At 39.8% G+C, this 25,224-nt stretch overlaps 6 protein-coding genes across 10 annotated transcripts; 4 read left to right on the forward strand and 2 right to left on the reverse strand.

Annotated features, from left to right (window-relative positions):
* The first annotated feature begins 1,128 nt into the window (after positions 1–1,128).
* Positions 1,129–2,290, forward strand: LOC116210813 (fasciclin-like arabinogalactan protein 12). The gene has a single exon (XM_031544872.1). The coding sequence runs from the start codon at positions 1,422–1,424 to the stop codon at positions 2,133–2,135; it is 714 nt and encodes a 237-aa protein (XP_031400732.1). The 5' UTR covers positions 1,129–1,421; the 3' UTR covers positions 2,136–2,290.
* A 1,030-nt stretch (positions 2,291–3,320) lies between these two features.
* Positions 3,321–4,974, forward strand: LOC116210811 (fasciclin-like arabinogalactan protein 11). The gene is made up of 2 exons (XM_031544871.1): positions 3,321–4,354; positions 4,510–4,974. The coding sequence occupies exons 1-2, from the start codon at positions 3,767–3,769 to the stop codon at positions 4,699–4,701; spliced, it is 780 nt and encodes a 259-aa protein (XP_031400731.1). The 5' UTR covers positions 3,321–3,766; the 3' UTR covers positions 4,702–4,974.
* Positions 4,975–5,010: 36 nt separating this feature from the next.
* LOC116210810 (syntaxin-71-like) lies at positions 5,011–7,329 on the reverse strand. 2 transcript variants are annotated; one of them, XM_031544869.1, is made up of 9 exons: positions 6,911–7,329; positions 6,462–6,587; positions 6,151–6,313; positions 5,965–6,053; positions 5,776–5,844; positions 5,650–5,694; positions 5,485–5,547; positions 5,336–5,412; positions 5,011–5,236 (listed from the first exon to the last, which is right to left on the reverse strand). In XM_031544869.1, exons 1-9 carry the CDS (start codon positions 7,064–7,066, stop codon positions 5,224–5,226), a joined length of 801 nt encoding a protein of 266 aa, XP_031400729.1. In that variant the 5' UTR covers positions 7,067–7,329; the 3' UTR covers positions 5,011–5,223. The 2 variants fall into 2 exon arrangements, with proteins under 2 accessions (XP_031400729.1, XP_031400730.1); XM_031544870.1 differs by having other exon boundaries at positions 5,965–6,050; positions 6,911–7,318.
* Positions 7,330–7,585: 256 nt separating this feature from the next.
* LOC116210814 (protein transport protein Sec61 subunit beta) lies at positions 7,586–9,638 on the forward strand. 3 transcript variants are annotated; one of them, XM_031544874.1, is made up of 2 exons: positions 7,586–8,030; positions 8,935–9,638. In XM_031544874.1, exon 1 carries the CDS (start codon positions 7,674–7,676, stop codon positions 7,989–7,991), a length of 318 nt encoding a protein of 105 aa, XP_031400734.1. In that variant the 5' UTR covers positions 7,586–7,673; the 3' UTR covers positions 7,992–8,030; positions 8,935–9,638. The 3 variants fall into 3 exon arrangements, 2 of the variants coding, with proteins under 2 accessions (XP_031400734.1, XP_031400733.1); XM_031544873.1 differs by lacking the exon at positions 8,935–9,638 and adding an exon at positions 8,368–8,613; XR_004157569.1 differs by lacking the exon at positions 8,935–9,638 and adding an exon at positions 8,272–8,613 and having other exon boundaries at positions 7,633–8,030.
* Positions 9,639–10,351: 713 nt separating this feature from the next.
* Positions 10,352–17,203, reverse strand: LOC116210809 (MLO-like protein 6). The gene is made up of 15 exons (XM_031544868.1): positions 17,019–17,203; positions 16,870–16,927; positions 16,133–16,404; positions 15,680–15,796; positions 15,477–15,534; positions 15,249–15,331; positions 12,950–13,030; positions 12,763–12,857; positions 12,520–12,569; positions 12,369–12,409; positions 12,074–12,247; positions 11,852–11,887; positions 11,610–11,677; positions 11,462–11,522; positions 10,352–11,350 (listed from the first exon to the last, which is right to left on the reverse strand). Exons 1-15 carry the CDS (start codon positions 17,139–17,141, stop codon positions 10,664–10,666), a joined length of 2,004 nt encoding a protein of 667 aa, XP_031400728.1. The 5' UTR covers positions 17,142–17,203; the 3' UTR covers positions 10,352–10,663.
* Positions 17,204–20,749: 3,546 nt separating this feature from the next.
* On the forward strand, positions 20,750–22,006 carry LOC116210815. 2 transcript variants are annotated; one of them, XM_031544876.1, is made up of 3 exons: positions 20,750–20,898; positions 20,990–21,504; positions 21,640–22,006. In XM_031544876.1, exons 1-3 carry the CDS (start codon positions 20,865–20,867, stop codon positions 21,826–21,828), a joined length of 738 nt encoding a protein of 245 aa, XP_031400736.1. In that variant the 5' UTR covers positions 20,750–20,864; the 3' UTR covers positions 21,829–22,006. The 2 variants fall into 2 exon arrangements, with proteins under 2 accessions (XP_031400736.1, XP_031400737.1); XM_031544877.1 differs by having other exon boundaries at positions 21,000–21,504.
* The last annotated feature ends 3,218 nt before the right edge of the window (positions 22,007–25,224 follow it).

The raw sequence follows: 25,224 nt of genomic DNA on the forward strand, positions 1-25,224 counted from the left end.
GAGAGCTTGAGGGAGAGTTTGGGAAAGTCATCAGAACTTTCAGACATTGATAGTTTTAGGTGACGGATAGAGACTAAGGTTTTAGTTTGGGTAATGAACTTTAGGAGTGGTTATGGCCATTGGCACATAATAGAGAGATTCATGCAAATGCATGAAAAGGGGAGGGAGAGAGATCCCATCATATGATTGCAGAGGAGTAGATGTCAATGTCATGACCTTTTAATTAGACATACTTTAACTTTTTAAGGAGAAAAGGTGATACAATTAATTGAGTTATGGATTTGCACAAGTACAATTCTCATATAATAGAATTTCGGCGGTTACAACTAGTAATTAACTTTCCAGTTCACAACTCAGCTGCATTTTCTGGGCCCGAGGGGCCGATCAGCAACTCATATCCGAACTTGTGTTTTGATATGTTTGTCGGTCCCGTAAAGGATAATCTTCACTCGGGAGTAAAATTTAGTTTCTAATGTTATTGAATCACACTTGTAGATAGTCTCGACAATTACTGTGAGGATAAGCAATGCTCTATGCACATAAAGTGCACATTGTTTCGAAGATGCGCGAGCAAAGCCGGAAGGTTTCATTAGGGGAGCTTCCTTCTGAATCACAATATAAGTTGACTTTCCATTGAGATTTGTAATCACATCAGGTTGGATTTGCAGTTTGTGTCTGCTCCACTCTTTTACATGTTTATACAGAAGGTGACTTTGCTGAAAAAGGGAGGGCAAAAAAGATATAAAAGGGTACCTTAAAAAGCAAAGAGATGATGAGATTGGACAGCTGAACTCACTAATCATTAATTACCAACATAACTAGATTATCCTTGCCCCATGAAAATTCTAGCAGATATTTTGGTGTCCAGCAGATGTACTGACATGAAGTACGCCGATCATTCAGAATCTACAAATTTGTCTTATGAGTAACTAATTGGTAGTGAGAGCGCCGAGAACCGGTATCTCTAAACAAATCTCATTAGATGGTTGGGGCAACACATCACAACCATTACCGTAGTCCATCGAAAATAAAATGCGAGACAAAACTTTTACTTCGGAATGTGGCATTCTGCTGCAGATTTAGGAGAATAGTCCGAACTTTTCATGTTGCAATTCCCCTAGTTGAGTAAGATCAAAGGAATTGTGCCGGTTCTATTTCGAGATATGAAGTCATTAACTCACTAGTATGCATTCATCTGTATATCCCTGCCTTCGTGAAACCAAACTGATGCATGATAATCACCAACTCCTCAAGCTGTGCAGCTAAAAAGAATTACAACCCATCACCTAAATTTCACTTTCTCCAGCTTGCAATCTGATCCTTCCACAATTTTCTCATAAATTTAATCCCCTTCATCTTTGTCTCCAAACGCATACCAAGAACAAGTTAACACCTCAATTTCCTTAACAAAGCAAAGCTACATGGCCACAATGAAGCAGCTCCTCTGTCCCTCACTTGCACTAGCCCTCCTCATCATCTCCACCTCCACTTCGGCCCAGCTGTCACCCGATTCTCCGCCTTCCCCAACCGACATCACGAAAGTCCTCGAGAAGGCCGGTCACTTCACCGCCTTGCTCCGCCTCCTGAGGACTACCCACATGACAGGTCAGATCCTCACACAGCTTAAGGCCTCCGCCAACGGCCTCACATTCCTGGCACCGACCGATGCTGCCTTCTCCACCCTCAAGGCTGGCGCCCTCAACACCCTTACTGACAAGCAGCAGGTCCAGCTCGTCCAGTTTCATGTCATCTCCGTCTATCTTCCCAAGCCTGCATTCCAGACAGTCAGCAATCCGCTCAGAACTATTGCGGATGGCCTCAACGATGGGAAGTTCCCCTTGAATGTCACCGTCGGTGGCGACGGCAGCATTAAACTTTCGACAGGGATCGATGAGGCATCAGTTGGGACGGAGCTGTACTCTGATGGACAGCTGGCAATGTACGAGGTGGACAAGGTACTGCAACCCCCGAGCATCTTTCCTCCAGCACCACCCCCACAGCCACAGAAGGCGGCAGAAGAGCAGCCTACCTCAGTAGTGGGCTCTTCTGCTGCACCGCGGAGCCTGATAAATGGGGTGGTTGAGATGGCCGCTACCGTCGGAATAGCTGCTCTTGGTGCGGCGGTTTACTTGTGACGATAGGAATGATCGCAAATGTGTGAAGTTCTCGTTTGGGTTGACCAAGGATCTTGCTGGAATAAATCAGAACAAAGTATTTGAATGTGTGAATATGATTTGTTGTAAAGGATTGTACCGTTATTTAAATTTAATGAAACTTTTGTTTGGTGCTAGTTTTATCTGTTTGTCGATCATATGGAATGACTGTCATCGTAATTAAAGACGGACTGAAAGAAATTGTAGTGAAGTGCGGACTGAAAGAAATTGTAGTGAAGTGCGGACTGAAAGAAATTGTAGTGAAGTGCGGCGGTACCATTAGGAGGAGAGTCGGGAGCCGAATCAATGAGATTAGCACTGGTCAATACTGACAACCAATGCACAATCGTTTCATTGGTCTGCATACTAAGTTCGTCTCAGTTTCATGTCGACGTCGTCCATCACAGCTGATTAATTGCAGAGATTTCATTTCCCCGATGAAGAAGCTCGGAACAAGATAAATGTTTTTGGCTTAAAATGTAAACCTTAACCTTCATTTTAATTTAATAGCCGCCAATTTACCAAGCATTTGAAGAGAGTAGTATGCATACTACTGACGACTGTAAATTGCTTTTGCTGCTCTGTAGTAGTTCTCGCAGAAGATATCAGATATCCAACACCGAGGGCGTCTCTATATAATTAATCGATCAGATTGTATGAGATTATACTGTAATGAACATACATTGGGAGGAATGTAGCCGCTAATCAGACATCTGCATGAACAGTGAGGGCAGATAAGGATGATCAGAATCAAACTTTAGATGAGGAGTCAACTTCAATGTTTTGACACTGATAAATTACTCGGGCGATGGAGACATTCACCAATTGCCAGCAAGTGTGTACAATTATAAGTTAGATATCTCGATATCTATGAGGTGTCTGGGCCCCAACTCAGAATCTGCAATCAGTCTCTTTCAGATTTTGCTGCATCATGAATTGAGTTAAACAACAGAAGGCCACCTTCCTCCCTTCCTACTGCAGCAACTGCATTATCCGTTTTGGTAGTTCCACCGCATATGCAATTAGGATACTTCGAATCATGCTGATTAAACGGATTCAGCTAGACTTTCCGTATGTAATTCCATTCTTCTTTCCAGCATAACTTCCATTCCCTGATGTTCCCACTATGAAATAATCTGATCCAATGACGACGCAACAATGCCAAAGAGTAAGCAATTTGTATGACACCGCATGTGAGAACAGTCTGTGCCAATTTAACGTGTCCGACTTAATCAATCATAGGTGTTAAAGAGAAACCGAGAAACCATCAAAAGCAGAGCCCAGAATGGCCTGTATGTTGGTTGTTCCTGCATTCTCAAGTAACCCAGTTGCTGCAACTGCACTTGCAATAGGAATCTCATCTGTCTCCCACTTCACCTTTCCAAGATCACACTGATAAGGTCCCAGCACCTCTCTCATCTAAATTTATAACCCTACACCTGATCTAGCGATTGATTGATCAGCTCGATCCAACAGTTTTTTCAAACTATAAATGGCTCAGCCGATCTTCCGTCCTCCACACCAGTAATCACTTGCTCAATCTACCATTAAGAAGAAAAGGAAAACCAAGAAAGAAGAGAATCCGAAGTAAACCAAATATTAGGAAAGTCACAATGAGTTTGGACCACCTCCATTTCCCACTCCTACTTCTCTCCGTCCTCTCCATCACTATCACCACATTAGCAGCAACTCTGGCACCAGCTCAAGCGCCTTCACCAGCAAAGGCTGCTCTTCCGCCCTCACCACCACCTCCCCTGCCTCCATCCCCGTCCAAGACCCGCAAGCACGACATCATCCAGATCCTTGAGAAGGAAGGAGATTTCACCGTCCTACTGCGGATGTTGAGGAGCACCCATGTGGCGGACCAGATCAACTCCCAGCTCAATGACTTCAATGATGGGCTAACAATCTTTGCCCCGACTGATGATGCCTTTGCGCAGTTGAAGCCTGGGGCCCTGAACTCGATGTCGGATGAGCAGCAGGTAGAGCTTATGCAGTTCCATGTGGTCCCCACCTTGCTGTCCATGACGCAGTTCCAGACTGTCAGCAACCCGTTAATGACTAAGGCTGGTGGGAACAAGCCCGGTGAGTTCCCACTTAACGTCACCAGTAATGGTGACAGGGTGTCACTCTACACAGACAGCACCGAGGCCTCTGTGGAGAGAACACTGTTTACAGATAACCGCCTCGCTGTTTACCAGGTTAGCCATTATTAACTTATGCGGATAATAACAAGATACGGATACTATAGAGACAATACAATGATGAAATGCGTTCAGTCTTCAATTCAAACAAACTGTATTTGGTATTTTTCCCGTAATATTACTTATTAACCAAGTCTCTTTCGTATGACAAGGTGAACAAAGTGCTTCTCGCTAAGAGAATATTTCCTAAGATGGCGGCCCTTGCCCCGACTCAGCCCAAGCAACAGGAGGAGCCTGCTTCCGAGGTAACAACTTCGGCATCAAATGGTTTATTGTCGGTCAAAGTTTATGCCCAAGCAGTCGTGGCCATTGGAATATCTATTGTTGCCATGGTTTGGTCATGACAGGGGCTATCCTGTCACCTGATGCTCCGCTTTCTGTCTGGTTTTCATGTCTACTCATTTGTGTTTTACTTTCAATGTTTCTTTTTCATCAATGTTTTTGAGTTGGATTGAAGTGTCATACTCAGAACACAAGGATTGAAATGTCGAAAGCTTCTTGAGTTCCCAATATCTGCCGATTCTTTGGATGTAATGTGTGAAGAGATCCATTTGCTAAGAATTCCTTGTTCTGTTTTCTGTTCAGTTTCGAATCTTAAAATATTGCTTTCATTTTTATCACCTATGTAATACTCAACTTTGGTGCCATTTCAATTACTCGAACTGAAAAATACCTCATTGCATATAGAAGCAATTCAATCCATTATAATACATGCAAGCCGATGCCTTCAGACAATACAAGCTACAACAAATGGCTCCACAAGATTTTATTAAAGTGCATAGAGAACTTTCAACTATGAAAGAAAGTCTGCGTGTTAAAGGGACAGCATCGCGATCTAGTAAGTAGCAGCCGCTTCTTTTATTAAATCAATGAAGAGCACTGCAAAAGGGCAAGAAGATTATCAGGCCATAGAATAGCAGATTGTGAATATATTGGTGTAGAAATATCACTACTTGGAGATACATCTCGAGAGCTTACTTGTACAAATAAGCAGCGATGCCCAGAATAATGCATACAAGAATAATGTCGATGCAGAAGTTTCTACTGGACCTCATCTGGAAGAAGGAATAAAGGAACTCAGCACTGTAAGACGGTACTCGAGAGTTTAGGCACTTTATGTTGCTTACCTTGAATAGATTTTGCTTGAGCCTCACGTTCGTATTCTTCAGATCAGTTGTTGCTCTGTCAACCTAAACAAGCGTAAATTTCAGTTCATCAATATTGTTCTGCTCTCAGTGGTCTGCCCGGTAAATTTGTAACAGCAGGTAGAACAGAGGCAAAGGCCTCCTCACCTTCGTATCAATTTCATCGATCAATGGAACTTGCCTATCCAATTCCTGAAAAGCAAAAGGAAGAGTTAAACAAGTAACGGAACAATAGAATGGTTTCATTTACATTACTACGTGAACACACCAGACCTCATTCATATCATGGGCCAAATCTTTCAGTGTCGCCAGTCCTTCCGAGATGACATCGAGACCTTGATCCTGCACAACCGTTAGGCAATATAGAGTAAGCCTTTTATAACAGTATGGAAGAAACCAAAGCCGAGATATATAGCACAAAGAGGAGACAGACGTATATCATATATCAGGACTCTTACATGCCTGTTTCATTTTCCGCATTTCATACTGTTGCCTAAACTGGTTTGACTCTTCAGTCTGTTGAAAGAATCCGGCATCGAAATTTCCATCTGCTGTTGGAAGCAGCAATTAGTACCAACAAAATGAAGTGGGACAATTCCTGAAGATTGCAAAGAAAGGAGAAAAGGGCATAGCACTCTCATTCATCACCTGATGAGTCGAACTTGATATTCTTATGAGATGTCGAGGAGGACCATCCTCCACTGTGTTTAGCTGCAGCTGCAGTCCCATCAGGTATTGCTTCGATCCTCTCTTGTAAAGCGAGAACCAGATCGCCTCGGGTCATCATCTCTTCATTTGAAAGCCCTTTCACCTGTAAACTGATGAATCATTACTATACTTCCATTATATACTCAAGGGCACCAACTACAGATATCTTGTATAAACTGTAAATGAGTCTGGAATCTCTGGATCAGTTCGTATGTCTCTCCCAATGATTTGAACACAATTGAAACATTCACCTTTTTCTGAGCTAGCTTGTGCAGCTTGGGAATCTCCTCTAGCAATCGAGCCTTTGTCCGCCGAATCTCAGCGTTCAGTGCAACAGAGGTAGCTCTGTTTGTTTCTGCTGAAGCCTTCTCGAATTTCTGCAAAATAACTCCGAATATCGCCACCATGATCAAGGAATATGACGAGATTTTATGCCATTCATATTGTTTGAACATCAGCTTCAAAATTCCCGCCACAGTCAACAACAGTATAGCACAACAAACATTCTTATACCAACAAGAATCCCATAGAAATTAGATCACGTGTGTCCGTCGTATAAAAATAATTTGCTCCGCGTTATTAGTTAGCAAAGCATTGTAATATTATTGGTTGTTTCACATACGTAAGAAAACAACCATCGGCTTCACAGCATTCATCCATTCGCGCCAAAGAGGAAAATTGACAGAAGCTATGAACGAACCTGAAGAGCCGAGTCGATCTCCGACTCGAAGGTGTCATAGAAGCGAGCGAAGGCGTCATCTCCGTAGGCATTCTGCTGGCGCTGCTTCTCGATATCGTACTTGTCATACTTCTTGCATATCTCGTCGACCCTGAACAGGATGTCTATCACGCTCATCCTTGCTCAATCACGGTGCAATCAAAGACGATCAAGAAAAAAGAAAAGGGGAGAAGATCCGTTTGGGGATCAAGAAATGAAAGCGTAACTCCGTCAGTGCAGCTTTCTCCGGAGAAAGACATTGGTAACGCATTTCCAGCTACCATGGCCAAACGAGGCGCAGAGCGCAGAGGCCGGTGAGACATTCCAGGGGAGACGAGACGACAGTTTGCCTCCCCTCTCTCTCCCCACTGTTTCCCGCCACTCTGCCACGCGTCACCTCAACAGAAAGGCGTAAATCCCCTATCGCTCTCAAACTTTCCCTAATTGCTCATTTTGGTCATCAAACATTTTATTTTATTCAATCGAGTCCTTACACTTTAAGGAATCATCTGTTCCTCGAAAGACCCTTCAGAAGATCAGGATATTACGGCTTTGCCCTCCCCATCTCTCTTTCACTCTGTCTGTGTGGGAAAAGTCAAGGTTTTCCACCTAGTAACTACCAACAGTAACAAGCTCCTATAAATAGCCGTAATAATTAATCCCCAATTAATCCATTTCTCTCTCTCTCTCTCTCTCTGAGCATACGCCCAAGGCCAGGCCTTGATCTCTCCAGAGCTTCTGAGCCATGGCGAGAGGTACATCTCAGCCTCAATCCGCTTCCTCGGCCACCTCTCGCCCGGGAGTGATGGCCCCCCGCGGATCAGCTGCAGCAACAGCAGGCATGCGCCGCCGCAGGCTCGGTGGCGGATCAAACAGCTCAGGCAGCGTCTCCGGCGGCTCCGGACCGGGGAGCAACATGCTCAGGTTCTACACGGATGAGTCCCCCGGCCTGAAGATCACTCCCACAGCAGTGCTCGTCATGAGCGTCTGCTTCATCGGCTTCGTCACCGCTCTTCACGTCTTCGGTAAGCTCTACCGCGCCAAAGCTGGCTCCGGCGTCTAAGTCTCTGGGGCTTTCACGCAATCGCAGCCTACTGGTGAGGTAAAGGACGCTAACGAATGCGATCTTCCCGTTTTTGTGAGCTGATCGGAGTATTGCCACCTGTACCGGTAGCTGATCACTGACTTGTCCCGGAATATTTGCTGTTTGTGTTCTGTAAAAAAATGTTGGCAGTGCTCTTCTGTTTGGTTAGTCTTGGCATCTGAATGAAAATGTCGAATTTAACACCCGGTGTTTGCTTCCAATTCGTGGATTTGATTTGATGATCCATGTTGTTGTGTAGATTCTGGTTCAATTGGAGCTGATGTCTCTAGCTATGATTTCTGTTCGCTCGTGATATGTGATCACTCCTCCTCATGGCTTTCCTTTCACGCATCAGGTTTGATGGATATTTGAACAGCAAGGCTAAAATAAGAGGGGGAAGATGTTGTCACGATACAATGAATGTCGGTTGAACTTTCTTTAACTGCTACATCTATGCATGGTGGTGTCGGATAACATCATCTTATCTTTTGACGCTTAAGCCCTGATTTCCAGATGAATGTGACAGTGATGATGGATATGCCGAATTGTCTGAACAGTTTACCATCGTTCTTCTTCTTGAATTAACTTGCATTCATAGTCATACCTCTGAATCTGATGATTGCCCTTGTAGATTCTGGTGGGATTCACGTTGCATTTTCTAGCGATTAAATTAAATGGATTCAGAAATATCTCAAGTTTTGCTCTTGGCAATCATCAGTTTAAAGCTAGTCTCCGCAGTCACTTTACATGTGAGTGCTAGATGTCGGTTCGGTACATAGAGAAGGATCTCTGCCCCCTCTCTCATTCTTTTGGGCCAAAGGAATATGGATTGACTAAACTGAATTAAAAGGACGCTACCACATGCAAAAGTGACTGTTAGATCATATCATTGAGATTAGCTGCCATTTTATTCTTTTGCAAGATGGCGAAACAGAAGTTAAGAGAGACGACGCTAGCTGCAGCAACTAGAAGGGCTAGCCTTTGCCCCAGAACTAAACAAAAAGAGTTGTGCAACTAAATGAAAAGCCCGAAACTTAACCAATTGATGAAACTTCAGAGCTTCAGCTCGTCAAAGTGGACCAATCGGCGGGATGCAGAGCAGGGCCGTGCAGCGCCCGAAGCCGCCGTCTAGCTCGCAGTTGGGGGTCCTCGTCCATTTCTGAAGCGCAGACGTAGTGAGCTAAAGTTACAGCCACCAATACCGCTCCAAGGCACAGGATAGCGTAGCAACTGTGGACCAGCTTCCCCAGTAATCCTTGTCCAATCATCTCCATATCCCTCTATAATATTCTCTCTCTGAGTCTCTCTTTGTGATGTGATCTCTCTTGATGATATCGTGATGGAGAAGAAGATAGTGTAGTACATGTATTTCTATATGTGCGCGTGTGTGTCCGGCTAGGAGAAGAAGAGAAAGAATTCTCTTCTCTGTATGAGAAGATAATTCAGGACTAAGAGAATTTAGAACAGAAAGGCAAATCGGTGGGCCGCCGGCGGACACCGAGACGCCTGAGTTGAGGGAGCCCGCTGGAATGATGGCTTGCCAAAACGGTGACATGGGAAGACAGGCACAGTGGTTTGTCGTTTTGCTTAACTTTTTCGATAAATGGATTTTTTTTTTGCGCGGCTTCCAAGACGATATTATACATATATATATATATATATCCATGTCAATGGGGTTTTGGGCTAAGCTTCTCTTTCTCTCCTCCAGTCCAGTCGATATATCCACGTGAACCTCACGCCCGTTTGGATTCAAAAACAATTGATTTTAATTTTAACTCAACACACTACACAATAAAAATACATATTTTTCAATTCAAAAATTTTAACTTTAACTTTAACTCAACACACTACGCAACAAAAACACACGTTTCTCAAGTCAAATTTATAATCACATCTCATTTATCCTTTTTCACAATTAAAATCAAAATCAAAATCAAAACAATTTTAACTTTGAATCCAAACGCACCATAGCGTTTGGATTCAGAGTTAAAGTAACTTTGATTTTGATTGTGAAAAAGGACAAATGAGATGTGATTATAAATTTGATTTGAAAAACGTGTGTTTTTGTTGTGTAGTGTGTTGAGTTAAAGTTAAAGTTAAAATTTTTGATTTGGGAAATGTATATTTTTGTTGTGTAGTGTGTTGAGTTAAAATTAAAGTTAAACTTAAAATTTTTTGTTCTTGAATCCAAACAGGGCAAAGACTTTCGTTAGTTCAGTTTTGCGCGGGCCCACGGCCCAATTTCTGTATGGACTTTTCCCGAATTGAATGTATTGGGCTCATTTTCTTTTTTCCTGAAAGGCAATTCAGAATGTATTGGGCTTATGGGTCTTAGAATATTGAAAAATAGATAGATAGATAGATTGATAGATATCCTTGTAATAATCTGGAAAAGTACAAATGATCAAGCGAACCAATTCATTCTGGTGCTATACTATCGGAGGTACACTTGTCCCTTATTCCAATACTATATATGTTCCCAGTCCACACCCTCTAACTTCAGACCGTAGTGCAGGCTCCTCACCAATCATTGGCTCGCGATGACATAAGGCTGAGCAAGTAGAAAATAGGAATATATACAGGGTATAAACGGATTGGACCACTCTCACATCCTAAATAAACACATATGATCTATTGTATCAGTCTCGTGGTCATGGATCATAATCCTGCCCCTTGCCTCTCACTAAACCTTTGTGGCCCACTGTGGATTCAACCGACTCGATATCGATCTCATGTTGCATGATGCTCACTGATTGAGCATCTGGCATTATCTCCCCATCTTCGCCTCCTTCGTGGACATTTGCATGATCAATAGATGTGCAGGTCCGATCTCCCTCTTGGGAAACGATCGGGGGCAATGTTTCTGGATCCCACTTATCTGACTTGATCTCGATCTCATGCTGCAGGACTGATTGCTCTGTTGGCTTTACGACTATATCTGTAAATTCTGGCTCTTGACACATCCCTCCTTCCTCCTCCTCCTCCTCTTCTTCTTCTTCTTCTACTGTGTTGTGGTGGTCGTGAGTAGATGATGATAGTGTATCATCTACTTCATGAAGATCAGCCAGGGACGATGGTTCTGCATCCCCGTGCTCTATGTCAAAACTCGATCTCCTTGGGGACGTGTGGGTGCTCATGTCCACTGAACTTTGGTGCCAGTTACCGAAAAAGTTCGTGAAATATGCATGATGTGAGGGGGTAGTGCGTTGGCTTGACGTGGGAGTCACAGAGCCTCCTCGTCGACTGTCCCTGATGTGTTTCCTCGCTTTTCGGTGCCAGTTCCTCAGGGCCATCGCCACTCTCTCATTGAATATGGTTGGTTTCATCGTCGAACCCATCTGTCATAAATTTATTAATTAATCAACTTAAGATGTGTTGAAATTATGCAAACTAGAAAAGTAAAGAGCGCGAATTCACAAGAGTATTGAGATCAATGCATCGTCACTTACCTGAGTGACAAGAGCGTAGAGAGGAAGCGTAACGTAGCTGCACAAAATCTGAACGAGGACCCTGTTCAAATCGAAATATGAACGATGTTAACTTGAAATCGAAGCAGATTCACTAAGGAAGGGCTGTGAGTTAGAAGGTAAAACTCACGCCATGGAGATTCTGATTATTATTTCCAGCGAGCGGTCATGGAAACAAGATTTCAGCCCATATTCATACTGAAACAAAAAGGACATATAATTAAGGTTGTTACCAACCTGAAGGCTGAAACTGACAGAAAGAAAAATAAATAAATAAATAACAATTTTCAATAATTATTTAACATATAATTTTTTGGTAAGAAAAAGGGGCAAGCGCCCATTACAAAACAATAATTAATATGTAACTCTTACCCAACTCCATGTAAAGAAAGCTAGCTGGAAAGCATTCTGCACAAAGGAACAGAGACCATCTGATTAGTTCACCCCATTTTCAGGTGGCAATTATCATGTTGATATTGATATATATATATATATATATATACATAGATAGATAGATAGTTTATGGTAGGGCGGAACCCAATTAGAAGGTAGATAATTAGCAAGTGAGTTAATTATCAGGGATGACTAATTTACCTGAAACAGAACGAAATTAATGAGGTAGAGCAAGAGCCGAGGACGATCGAACCAGAAGAGGTCATCTCCAGGTTGAACGACCGGTACACCTTTCACGATTTCACCCCTCTCTTCGATTTTGAGACCCATCCTCGTTACAATAGATAGTAGCTTTGTCCCGACTAGAACAGTGATCTGCTAGTACGCAATTTTGATTTATATATATTTTGGTATTAGCACCTGAATTTAATAGTTTCTATGTATTGGAACTTGGTAATTAATTAATAAAAGATCAAAAATTTGTGTTATATCTTACGATGAGAGGGATAAAGGGCAGCCACAGATGAGAATACCAGCCTGTTAAAAGGAAGGACCGAAACACAAATCAGACGAAAACTTGGGCTAGACTTTGAACCTTTTATTTCCAATGGTAATAAATCTCAATTTGGAAAATGTTCTGCACTCACCATGAGTGTTGGAGAGCACGAATATCACGGCGAAGATCCAAATTAGTGGGCTGGAAAAATGAAATTAAGGACAATTGGTCAGTTTTTGGAAATTAAGGAAAATTAACTTCTATACATCGTAATCTATATATCAACACAAAGATGTGATCAACAATCAAATTATATATGGGTATATTATATGGTATGTGCAAGGAGAACACATTCTTCCTCGATACACTTGTATGTGTGAGCGTAATTGCTAACCTGATCCCGACGACCACTTTAAAATCATCTTCAAGTGATCTCTTGATGTACTTATGGAAATTGAAATATGCATGGCTCTGGGGTGCCAGATGTGCCTGAAATATAGATAACAGTTTGCAGTTTCATCTATGTTGTAGGTAAATTAATCGTCACAATTAATTATCAAGAATAAATTAATTGAGCTTACCATTATAAATCCATGTCTCAGAGTTAGATAATCAACCTTGGCAACAGACACGAACCTCACGAAGAGCCTGAAGAAACATACCTGCCAGAAAAATACAAGTTTTAAAAAGCAAAAAACAAATTAACTATAGATCAGGTTTAATGTTGTAGTTAAGTTCCTTAAATATAAAATCGACTTTAACTGACAAAATTGAATACATGTGTGTAAGTTGCAACGCGGGTACAAAATATTAATTAATAGAACAATTAAATAAATAATTTTTTATATTTATATATATATATATATTAGCACAACATATGTATAAGCAAAGTCAAAACTAAAGTTATTGCCCCCAAAAAAAGAAGAAGAAAAACTAAACTTTTGTTTTATAATTTATGTTCTTAATAATCCCACCACCTGCTTGATTCTAGACTAGATTCTCATTTTGATTCCTGGAAACAGCGTGACGTTCATTCAAAATTGTATTTTAAATAAAATAAAATAAAACAATGTAATGTTTGTTGTAAATTAGTTGGAAGTTGCATATCAATCAATTGGGATAGTCAACTCTACATAACAACTGATGGGAGGCCGCCGAGAGTCCTTAACGTTGTCGTTTTCCATAAGTCAAGAGGAGACTTTCCGTACTTATCTCTGCACATTTCAAGTACAGTCCCCGTACGGAGGAAGATCCTTCCATTAAAAAAAAGAAACTAATACTTATTTAACTAACCCTTTTGTCTTCTTTTTTCTGATTGCTCTATTATTCTTTCTTTTTCACCTAAGAGAGTACGTAATATAATAGGTCTCGGTGGGTGATTGATGATGTGCGATCCCCTTACTTCGGTAAATCTCATATTATATAGTTATATGCACGTACGAATACGTACACGTACGTATACATGCATAGCCATATATATATAAATTATTATACATGAAATACAGAGGATTGAGTTCTTTTTCGAACACTCCCTTTTAACTGGATAAATTATTTTAACTGCTCCTTTCAGCTATATATATCAACATATATATAACTCTTGGTAATCATTTCAGTGAACTAATCGGGGACTCGCAACTAGCTAAGTCCGAAAGAGGTTGGGCAAAAGTAACTGTAGGAGAACAGGGAATAGGCAGAATGTGGTCGTGATTTCTTCTAATTAATTTACTATATGATCATAGAACCACCCAGAGAACGAGCAAATAAATTTTAAGCCCAATAACACGATGTCAAATATTATCTTCTGTTAACGCCTATAGACTAATCATCAGGAAGCTCTTAGATACAATAAATAGTGCTGACACATTAAGCGATTAGATTAAAAATTAAAACTTGATAATGCAACTAGCTCGTTTTCACTTTCTACCTAATTCTAGAGAATTCGAATTGTTACGATAATATAACACTACATATATGTATATATATATATATATATGTTACTAAATAAATTACTTATCACATCATAACACTACATATATGTATATATATATATATATATGTTACTAAATAAATTACTTACACAAAAAGTGATAGACCAGTTTCATTTTTGAATTCTCAGTCAGAAAATGAAGCTGCGATTTAAATAAATATGCATATTTTTATATATTTATGAAGAGAAAATTTTTTCCTAAGCATGACATCAGACACGAAGGTGATTAATTATATACTATTGATCAGTCCCAATTCATGCACATGGTAGGTCCAGGTCCTAGCATTTTGTAATAGATAAATAGATATGCTTGCGTTTATGTTTTGACTTTTCAGTCTTGATAATTTGCTTAGCATCTCCCAAGTATCTGCTTATGCCAATTCTCGGTATATATAAAAGGAATCAAAAGGGTACCGCCTAAATTAAATTGTTCCATTTTATAAAGTGATTTAGTTTTTGAATATTTCAATTCCTAGTTATTCAAAAGAATTAAGACAATTTTTTTAAAAACCCAATTCCTTCTCGCATGACTAGGCCTATGGTCAATTGCTGGACGTAGGCGACCAATACATGTGCTTCTGTATTTTATTTTCCACGGATGAGGAATTAAGGTAATTTTTTTGTCTATTTATTTTATATCTCCTTTATTTTTTTAATGGTTGATGTAAAATTCACATTCAACCTCCTGGCCAGTAAAAATTATATCGATGATAATTTCTATATACCCCCTCGATGTTTTAATTCAAGCGGGCTTGCAGCCACACATATTAGAGTGTGTGCTTGTTCAATTAAATAGTTGATTTTTACCAATAATTATATAATAATTAGCAATTTAGCAAATCCTGTTGTATGGATGATAGGAAAATTCGAGAAAACGAGATTAATCCACTTACAATCCACATGAGCAAGGGTTTCTTGGTCCAGAAGCTCAAATGCCTTCGCCCGAAAGATGTCTCTCCCACGTATCTTAAACTCTCTGGACCCAAAGTAAACAGAGGGAGTGATTATATATTAATTTGAAATTCTCATGACTAAAAAAGCAAAAGAACGGTAAATCAAAAAAGAAATCAAATGATCTAAAAGCTAAATATTGTATATTAAGTCATTAATTTTTTACTGACCATGCAATTGATATTCAGCTGTCCTCGTCTCCATTTCCCACGCTTTCCACTTCCTCATCTGCAAGTAAATGATATATATTTATTAATAAATGCAAATATACATGTATGACATTGAGAAGTCATAGAAGAAAACATGTGTAATTGTGCTTGCAGATATATGTGTACGTATAAATACATATTACTGATCATGCATGCAAATGTACCTTAGCTCGACCGAAAGTCATGATGAGGATACAACATAGTACATGAGATATAGCCAAGACGAATATAAATATGTGGAGCTCATGTATGCCTTCGGCTGACACGAAGGGAACCTTTCCCTGCAAATATATTCATTAGACAAATGAATTATTCTCATGGGAAATTAAATATTTATCCGGTGCCGGGGGCGGGATATAGCATTGCTTATTCGAAGCCTCATTGTTATCACACCTATAAATTTAGCAGCCATTTTTGTTCGGCGGAAAAATTCTGCAACCATTTAATTTGATTGTTACTTGACCAAAAAATTTTACGATCCATTTTTTAACCAAACTAATAATAGAAAATGTCCATATATATAGGTACATATATAAGTCAAAATCTGACGTTGACAAGATACAGAAGCAAAGGTCACCCCATGATCATGGGATTAAGAAAAAATGGGGGATATGTACCTTAGCAGCACATTTATCTCCGGTGCCCGCAGCAGCGAGGAGCCGCCGGAAATTCCCGTCATCGGAATCAATGAGGGAGAGCAACTTCCGGCGATCATTGGTTTCAGAAGAGGGGTAGTATTGATTGCTGCTGCTGCTGAGATGCTTCTGCTCTTCCTGTTTATTGCTGCAAGGGTGCCAAGTGGACCCGAGTTCTTCCGATATGCATATGTTCGTTATGAGTCCTTGCCCTACCGTTAGCAGCAGCGATATGAACCCCAACAGCATAAGCTCTGCGCCATTCATTCAACCAAATAAATAAATATATATATATATATACATATATATTCTTGACATATAATGAAAAGTATCCGATGTTGTCGATTGATCATATATATATATTTGTGTGTATTTCTCATGAAATTATATTACCTTTACTTTTGGAAAGATTGGCATAATTAATTACTCTTAGCTTAACAATAATATCTATATATGTGATGTTTCAATTTCTTCAAGGTCGACTCTGCATGTTACTTAAGGTGTATGTGCATATTCACAATGAAAGATGATATAAGTAGCAAGCAAGCTTTATGTTGACCGACTCAACATGTAAATTATCGTAAACTTGCATTGCTTTCAGGTTTAAATGACAATCGAGGGACCAGATAAACTCGGGAAATGGGGGTTAAGAAACGTTCCTTTACTGCTTGTGCAGGAGAAATATATACATATATATAGATGTATAGTCTTTTCTATACCTGATTTGATCTTCTCAAGTGCTTCGAAGAGAGCTCTTTTTCTCTTCCTCTTCAACCACTGCAAATTAGATTATTATGTTAGAATCAACAATATCAATTTGGATGCTCATTGATATAGTCACTCAAATTAATCAACACAACCAGCGTACTTTTCCGATGAGATGAATGATGTGCTCGATGCTGATCGAGATTACCACCAAAACAACACAAACAACCGCAACTGCCCATGTCGGCGTTTCCTCTAGGGTTCTTCCTCCGACTGCCGGGGCCATAACTTTGGACCGGTGATCTACGCAGTATGTTTGTGGGGAGAGAGAGAGTGAGAGAGAAGAGAAGCTTGTAATTAAGTTTCTTTTGTGTAAGCCAGGAAATCAAAAGATGGGGTGTACGTAGAGAAGAGATGCAAACCCATGTCTATATATAGACCTTATTTGTGCTAAGTCAAATCCCCATTTGGCTTTCTCCACGCCCTTCTCGTAAGTTGACAAAAACGCCCCCCAACTCTAAGCAATGACTTTGATAGATAGGGAGACAATGGGCCCCACCACCATCGTCTTGTTCCTCCTCCATCCTTTCATCCTTCTGCCCGCCCCCACCTTATTATTTAACTCAGCCCACTTGATCTTAGTATATCTCACTGATCTAGCCAAAATTAGATCAATTCAACTCATTAATTCTTCGATTAATTAATTGATGCAGTGCGAGCTTGATCAATTACAGCTATTGAATTTATAGATGATATGGGGATCTCAATTTCAATGCTAGAGAATCAGCACATTGCACGCACCAACATATATTAAGTTTTACTTCCGATAAAAGGCGAAATGTTCTCAATCTTGCTTGAGCATCCGCTTGTTTGGAATTTTTCCGTTTATATAACTTTTTTTTTTTGAATGAATGAATTATAATTGACACGCCAACCCTCTTCCACGTAATTTGTTCCTGCTCTGACTGCACCCTGTCATGGGGAAAGTCAGCTCCCACGTGGTGGTAATATTGGCAATAAGGATGGCAATATATATATATATACATGTCTATTAGAAGGGGAGGGGATATAGCCCGATAGTCCACGTAATGCAATGCAGGGTAAATAAAATAATTTACATGCAACTGTCAAATAAATATTTTAACAGACTATAGTTTTCCTATTGTTGCTCTTTCCTTGGTGCTCCATGCTCTAATTTGATCGTACAATTAAGAATTACCCACGCATCTAATCTGTGGCTAGCTAGCTAGCTGGCTTAACATCATCAAAAATGGCTGCTTCTCAATTTGATTAGTTTTGATATTTTAATTTTCGACTAATACAAGATTTTATAATCTCTTAATAAAATTTATATATGTATCAGTAAATTTTTAACGCGGCGTCATTCGAGTTCATGCATTAGATTAAGATCGATCGCCAATGAGGACTGCATCATGGATGTTGACTTTGCATACATAAGAGTGAGTAAGGGATTCGATAGGGGAAATTTTATTTATAAAAAAAAAGGAAAAAAGAAAAGGAGGACAGGAGAGCCAGGTTAATTTGACTTTTAAATTTGTGAACAAGGTTTGTTGTTTATTCCAACGGGTACATATTCTACCTATTAAAAAAAAGATACGTATTCAATTTTGGAAATGCACGTATTCTGATCGCTTCTGATAAGTGGAAGCGTGTATCTGCACATGTGTGATTGGATAAAATACTTCGAGGTCGTCAAATCGACCCGTTCTTTTCCCAAATTAATGCTCATTAATCTTTCAAAAGAACCATAATGCACATGTTCATTGTTTGAAAAATATGATGTGATTTTTGCTCTTGAGACAGATCTATGCTTCTACTATCATTCGGAACAATCACCAGCTTCTAGCAGATTGCGATACGCAGCAATGACATCCGGTTACTACCCGAAATCTTTGCCACGATATAAACTAGCTTGTAGTATCAAATTGACACAGAGTCAATTCATAAGGGCTTGGACATATTCACATGAAAGAATTCTCCGTGGTTATCATATGGATAATGTATTATACTCTTCAGATCTCTCTTGGGCGGCTTCAAATGTTCATCGTACTTACTCGTAGAATCTTTTTTTTTTTTGGCTACCTGAATTATTCTTAGATTTGTTCAATCACATACTTCCCTCCATATTAAAGTATTTAATCTATATGCAATGGCCTCCCCCTCACCTAATTCCTCATTTCTGTTAAAGAAAAAAAGTATATATATTTTCCCCCATATATTTTTCTTAATATTATCATTCTTCTTTTTTTTTTTTCAATCGATCTGCCATATCGGATCGTTCACACGCCTAACGTCCTCATCCTAGAAGAAAAACTTTAGTGGAATTTAGCATTTTCGTACCCAATATTCACATAGTCAATTTTGAGGGACTTCTAATGCCGTTGATACCTGGAATATTCACGAATTTATCACAACTCTACTTGGTCTAAATGATTTTTTTTCGACGTGAACCTTGATATCCGAAAGTCCAATTGAGTCCCGACTAATCCAGTCGAGTTGGATCGGCCCATTAAGGATAAATCTCTTCCAACGTGAATTTTCTACATTCACAGGGGCTCGAATCCGAAATTTTGTTTAAGCAAAACAAACGCCGAATCGCTTGAACCGACTCACGTTGGTTATGGTTTGAATGATTTGGTCTTATCATGAGATATACGCGTATATCAAATTAAGAGATGGAAAGTCAAAATTTGCACAGATCTCATCTAGCCACCATTTTATCTTATTCATCATATATTCCTTAACCACGATAGATTTGGTTTTGACCTCTTTCCTTTTGGGGGCTGGGGGATGGAGAAAGAATCTCCCATTCGTGTTTATGATTTAGAAGTTTGTCGTACATTCATTTTCGGCTCTATATCCTGCCAACTCCCATGATAGGGATTTAATCGAGCCGCCTCCGGACGACCGAATTTCAAGCTACTCGATATCGGCTCGACTGCACATGCTGAGGTCATGTTTAGCTCTAAAAGCGAGCGGGCATCAAATTTTTAGGTTTGAATTTGAAATTGACTAACTATGAGAATCGAGCTTGGCTAGCGCGATGGGGCTCGTTTTACATGCCAACCCAAGGTTAAAATTCAATAACAAATAAAGAAGAAAACCTCTTTCTTGTTATTATTCTGATTCATATTCAGATTAACATTTATTATTTGCCTAGATTAGACTTATGGGGATGACGAGCCAATAAAATTAATTGATAGCCAAGAAAACGAACATCCCATTTTATATTTTAAGCTATTACTTATTATTTAATGCCGACAACCCTTTGCCTGTGGTAACAATGTCCGACAGTCGAAATCACATTTCGAACATTCCAATGGCTCGTTCTATGACAGAACTGAGATTATCGACTTGTGCTGCCCGAACTAATCCTACAACTAATTAATTTCAAATATGATAATTCTTTAACTAATTGCCGTACGTTAATTTTTTTTTTAAATGTAAAAAATGTTTTTTTTATAAAAATCTTGTAAAAGAACGAAAAAAAATTTCACTGCAAAAAAGGTATTATATTGATCACTTGAATTGCTACCGTCCCTTCTGCTATTAGTAATCATTTTATACGGGTTTCCAAGTGTCTACGTTCGGATCTTTTCTTGGTCATCCAAGAATTACTTCTATACACGATAACCCTTCCTTATAATCTCAAAAAAAAAAAACAATCATTTCCATTTAAAAAGTGAAACATAAAATAGTGATCACAAAAATTCCCTTGGAGAGAGGGAGGTTGGCACATCGGATGGTCACGCAGAGGCTTAATGGGCTGAGCCTTGGCCCATTGGGTCGTTTGTCCAATTCAGTCCCGCTACGGTTACGGATACGGAGGGAACCGTTCCCTCCTTCTTCATCCATTCAAACTTCAATCAATCCTCAATCAAACCACCCTCATTCCCTTCTCTTGCTTCCTCTAATTAAATTCCTCAATCAATATCCTCTTCTTGACCCTCAGATCCCACCTCCCGACTCAACCGTGTGGCCTATTGGAATGGATAATCAGGCTCATCCCACGCCGTTTCCAGGTACTCTTCTCGTACCATTTAGGTTTCGTTGCGTTTGCTTTGCTCGTCGAATGTAACCGCCAAGTTCTGATTATTTTCGACAATAAACCAGCGAGATCAAGACTGGCACGACAGAAGCCCGAGAGGAAGATGACCGAAGCATCCAAAGCAGTCGCGTCAGCCCCTCTTAATTCTAGGCAGAAACGTGCGTTCGGCACATCCCTAAGCACAAACATTCCCTCGAAACTTGTGAATGAGAAGAAGCTTGCAATCAAACCGAAGCAAGAGATCAAACCTGCACCAAAAACACCCTCTGCAGCCACTGACAAAAAGTCCTCTGAGAAAGCAAGGCCGGTGCAGATGAAGAAGAAGAGCGTGTGCTTTGAAGAGAAGATCGCGAAGGTTACAGGCGAGGAAGATGCTCGAACGCCGGCTGCATCCCACTCCTTGGTAAAGCCAAGAAGGTCAGGTACACCGTACCGCACTGCAGAGAATTGTAGCAAGTGCAAGTTCGATAGGATGGAGACGGCTTCATATTGGTTGTCCCAGATCAACCTGGCGGAGTCCATGGGCAAGCATTTCGTGTCAGGCACATTCTTTCGGCTGGCCCATGAATGCAAAGCCGAGGTTCGTGGATCTCTGCACAAATTCCTCTAGGAATCTTTAGTTTGATAATGCCTTACCCCAAAATTTTCTATGCAATATCGGAAACTGTCTTTAGTATGTGTTCTGCTTATAATGTTGGCTCCTCCGTTTTCATAGCCATTCAGAAACCTACTGCTGGAGCTAAAGCGATATTTGGCTCGACATTCCCACTTATCAGAAGAGGCACGCTGGAGAGATGTTTCTCTTATTTACGGACTGACGGAAGAAGATGGGCATTCGGGATTGGAAGGTCGGGGACCTGAAAGCACTAGCAGCACAACAGTTCAAAGCGAGAATGATCTGTAATCTGTATGTTTTACAGCTTGAATTCAACATTACACATATATATATATATATATATAATATCATCATGTGATATTTGGCTGCAAATCAAGATGTTGAACTTCGAAGGATAGGGGGAATTGTTGGTTTATGTTAAGATATGGTAATGTGCAACAGTAAATGTGATGCAGAGTTTCATTTACTTTTGGGCCCAAGTTTCGTTGTGAACTGTGATTTGCAGTTCGGCCCTGCAAGCCCAATAATTGCGTCGGCTCGTTTATTTTCTAGTCGATGCTGTTAATACGGTGAAAAAACATGGATTAGATTACCATGCTCGAATAAGGCAATGGCTGATCACTGTGTGTTGTGCTGGCCCAAAAATCATCTAGACGAGTAAATTTGATGATGTGAGGACAACCTTAAATCTCACAGATTTATTTATATGTAGGTGGGGACAAATGCTTGTGTTAGGTGACAAAAGTGGAGCAATTTTTTTGGTTTAGAAAAATGAGAGGCACGCCCTAACTAATCGACAGCTTAGGACATCTATCGTGATAATATTGGAGAAGGTGGGGTCCGGTCCAGTCGTAGTTTCATAGCCATAATTGTGTTTAAGGCCAGCAATTTATAATTATCCACCGGTTTTGAGTGTGATTTAAAGCTGTTTATAAGCAGCGCCTAATAACGCCATAGATAGGAATGTGATGCGACCCCAGCTTCGATAATTTATATGTCATCGGCCATGATATCTCCCGTCTCCTAATTTCACCATTAGATCATGTGCAGTCTCTTGTTTTGTAGGGAAATAGGCTTTTCCCGATTCAACAATTGGGAGGCTTAAGGTACCGAACAATTGGCGGGGATATTACAGTATTATCACACACACACACACATATATATATATATAAAGTTAGCTGTTTTCGGATTACGCCAGGAAAGTACGATTTGAATTTCGTATTTTTGCGACTGTAATTCGTTTTCATTTATTTTTTATTGTACTTTCAATAAATTCATTTTACGTATAATATATTCTATTTAACTTTCGATAAATAAACAGACGAAAACAATAAGTGCATTCACATAATTATTTTGTTATATTAGGTAAATAATTTTTTAACGATGAGGTAAATAATAAAATCATAAAGTAATGCAGTCGCGTTACTTAACGATAAAGTAAATAATATTGATATGCATGCTTATTTTTCTATAAGTTTTACAACAAATTAATTTTCATGAATTTCGTTGTAAAATTGATTGGTAGCACGATCGAGCGGGTGATTTTCTGGCGTATTACGTATTCCATTCTACCATTTGAGAGCAAATGTTCGGATCTATTATGATATAGTCGATTTAGGGTACTATGGGTGCTATACATATTTTATACTACCCATACTTTCATTATATATATATATATACATATTATAAATAATATAAACTTCAATTGATTTTGTTAGGTAGTTGAAAGTTAAGTAATATATAAATTTAAAATTATTTTTTAAAATTACAAAATATGAAATTTCTTTTTGGGTAAATTACAAAAAAAAACCTAAATTTTGTAAAATGTCTCAATTTTGTCCTAAATTTTGTTTTGTAACAAAAAAACCATAAGTTTTCTAAAATGTCTCAAAAATGACCTCCGTTATAACTTCCGTCAATTTTTGCTGCTGATGGTGGGTCCCTTTAACAGTCCACGTAGGTCACACGTAGGCTAGTGGATCCCTTTAACAGTCCACGTAGATCACACGTAGGCAAAAATTGACGGAAGTTATAACGGAGGTCATTTTTGAGACATTTTAGAAAACTTATGGTTTTTTTTGTTACAAAACAAAATTTAGGACAAAACTGAGACATTTTACAAAATTTGGGTTTTTCTTTGTAATTTGCCCTTTCTTTTTTACTATTTACCAAACACATGTTAGCTTTGACATTATTTAAGGAGAAAAATTACTAACTTTATTAATTGCTTCAATTTAATTTTCACCAGCTACGTGACATTAATTATCCTATTAATTTAAAAATGAACAATCTCACATAATTTTTTTTCATTAATTATTCTCTATTAGTTTAAATGTCACAATAAAAAATTTCATAATAACGTCAGTAATGATTGTGCGTACGAGCCATCACCCTAGTTCATATTATATATATATATATATATATAATGGTGTTTTGAAGAGCGAAGTAAGGATATCTTGTCATTTTCCAATGATGTTGGGGTTTGTCTATGTGTTGTAATATCAGTTGGCAGAGGAAAGCAAAAGCTCATGAAATTTGTCTAGAAAAAGAAGGGGTTCGTCCCATTTCTTTCCATATTACAAAGCTTTATCACGTGCGGAGGGTACTTTTCTTTTGCAGCCAATTTGTCTTGCAATTTGACAAAAGTCCTTCCATGCATAGCACAAGCACCCTTTTCAAATCAAATGTATGTAAAGGGAGGTTTTCATCCTTTTAGAACGATGGCAGAGATCAGCGCTTAATGCTTAAGGCGGTCCGTGTTCATCTAAAGCGGCTGCACGATCCCGATATCGGTGATAGAATTTTAGTTGGGAAGCTGTTGCGATGTGGTATTAACTTTTGCTAGAAATTGCTTCGAGGACAAGAAGAATTAATAAAGGCAAGCAGAGAAGTGGAAAAGGTTATTTAATTTTGTTAGGGAGAGGGGGGGGGGGGGGGGGGGGGGGGGGGGGGGACGTGAGAGGAATCGCGCGGGCCATTCCGTTCCCTGAAACATCATCAGAAAAATTAAAGATGTTAGGCCCAAAAGTTGACCAAACGACGACACGCCGTGGCTACGTACGAACAGATCAGCGTGGGAGAGCCTGCTGGGTGCTGGCCCCGTTCTGTTCTGCTCTGTTCTTTCCTCCTCCATCGTGTTTTCTAGCCAGTGTGTTACGTTACGTCAATGTTGTTGGGTCACTGATGCTGCACTTTGTTAATACGGACTCGGCTAAGCTTGCCCGGTCCTCTTTATGAAATCAACACGTAGAGATTGGTACGCTGGATGTGAGATGTATTTTCACGTCCTATTCTGCTTGTCTCGACGGACGACAATTATGATAATCTTCAATGCATATACGGTATCTTCTCGGAGGGGAGGGGTGAGGGGGGGGGGGGTCGTGTCCTGGTCGCTGGGCCCTTATAACGTCAGACGACTAAACACGAACACGCCCCGAATAGTTGCATTTGCTGCCAAAAACGCCTATAAATTCCCATGGGGGCCCCGCTCCCATTCCTTCCTACGACCACCATACGCTATGGCCACGGCAATGGAAATGGCGAATGCATATGCAATCCCCACACCATAAATAGATGAACTGTTTCGCTACGCACCTAATTCGCTAAATTCATTAATCGGTTATTGTAAATTTGCTTATTTTATTTTTCCCTACTCACAATTACATTCGCATGATTCCTTCGTAA

Source organism: Punica granatum, chromosome 6 (genome assembly GCF_007655135.1).
Source record: "Punica granatum isolate Tunisia-2019 chromosome 6, ASM765513v2, whole genome shotgun sequence".
NCBI lineage: Eukaryota > Viridiplantae > Streptophyta > Magnoliopsida > Myrtales > Lythraceae > Punica > Punica granatum.

What these genes read in the sequence shown, in the direction of transcription:
- LOC116210813 (XM_031544872.1), top strand. Translation starts at nt 1,422, where the DNA reads ATGGCCACAATGAAGCAGCTCCTCTGTCCCTCACTTGCACTAGCCCTC.
- LOC116210811 (XM_031544871.1), top strand. Translation starts at nt 3,767, where the DNA reads ATGAGTTTGGACCACCTCCATTTCCCACTCCTACTTCTCTCCGTCCTC. An exon ending in ACCGCCTCGCTGTTTACCAG is followed by an intron (nt 4,355 to 4,509) that starts GTTAGCCATTAT and finishes TCGTATGACAAG; the next exon opens with GTGAACAAAGTGCTTCTCGC.
- LOC116210810 (XM_031544869.1), bottom strand. Translation starts at nt 7,066, where the DNA reads ATGAGCGTGATAGACATCCTGTTCAGGGTCGACGAGATATGCAAGAAG. An exon ending in AAATGCGGAAAATGAAACAG is followed by an intron (nt 5,845 to 5,964) that starts GCATGTAAGAGT and finishes ACGGTTGTGCAG; the next exon opens with GATCAAGGTCTCGATGTCAT. An exon ending in TCGATGAAATTGATACGAAG is followed by an intron (nt 5,548 to 5,649) that starts GTGAGGAGGCCT and finishes ACGCTTGTTTAG; the next exon opens with GTTGACAGAGCAACAACTGA.
- LOC116210814 (XM_031544874.1), top strand. Translation starts at nt 7,674, where the DNA reads ATGGCGAGAGGTACATCTCAGCCTCAATCCGCTTCCTCGGCCACCTCT.
- LOC116210809 (XM_031544868.1), bottom strand. Translation starts at nt 17,141, where the DNA reads ATGGCCCCGGCAGTCGGAGGAAGAACCCTAGAGGAAACGCCGACATGG. An exon ending in AACCCTTGCTCATGTGGATT is followed by an intron (nt 13,031 to 15,248) that starts GTAAGTGGATTA and finishes TTTTTCTGGCAG; the next exon opens with GTATGTTTCTTCAGGCTCTT. An exon ending in AAAGTGGTCGTCGGGATCAG is followed by an intron (nt 12,570 to 12,762) that starts GTTAGCAATTAC and finishes TCATTTTTCCAG; the next exon opens with CCCACTAATTTGGATCTTCG.
- LOC116210815 (XM_031544876.1), top strand. Translation starts at nt 20,865, where the DNA reads ATGGATAATCAGGCTCATCCCACGCCGTTTCCAG. An exon ending in TCATCCCACGCCGTTTCCAG is followed by an intron (nt 20,899 to 20,989) that starts GTACTCTTCTCG and finishes ACAATAAACCAG; the next exon opens with CGAGATCAAGACTGGCACGA. An exon ending in CCCATGAATGCAAAGCCGAG is followed by an intron (nt 21,505 to 21,639) that starts GTTCGTGGATCT and finishes CCGTTTTCATAG; the next exon opens with CCATTCAGAAACCTACTGCT.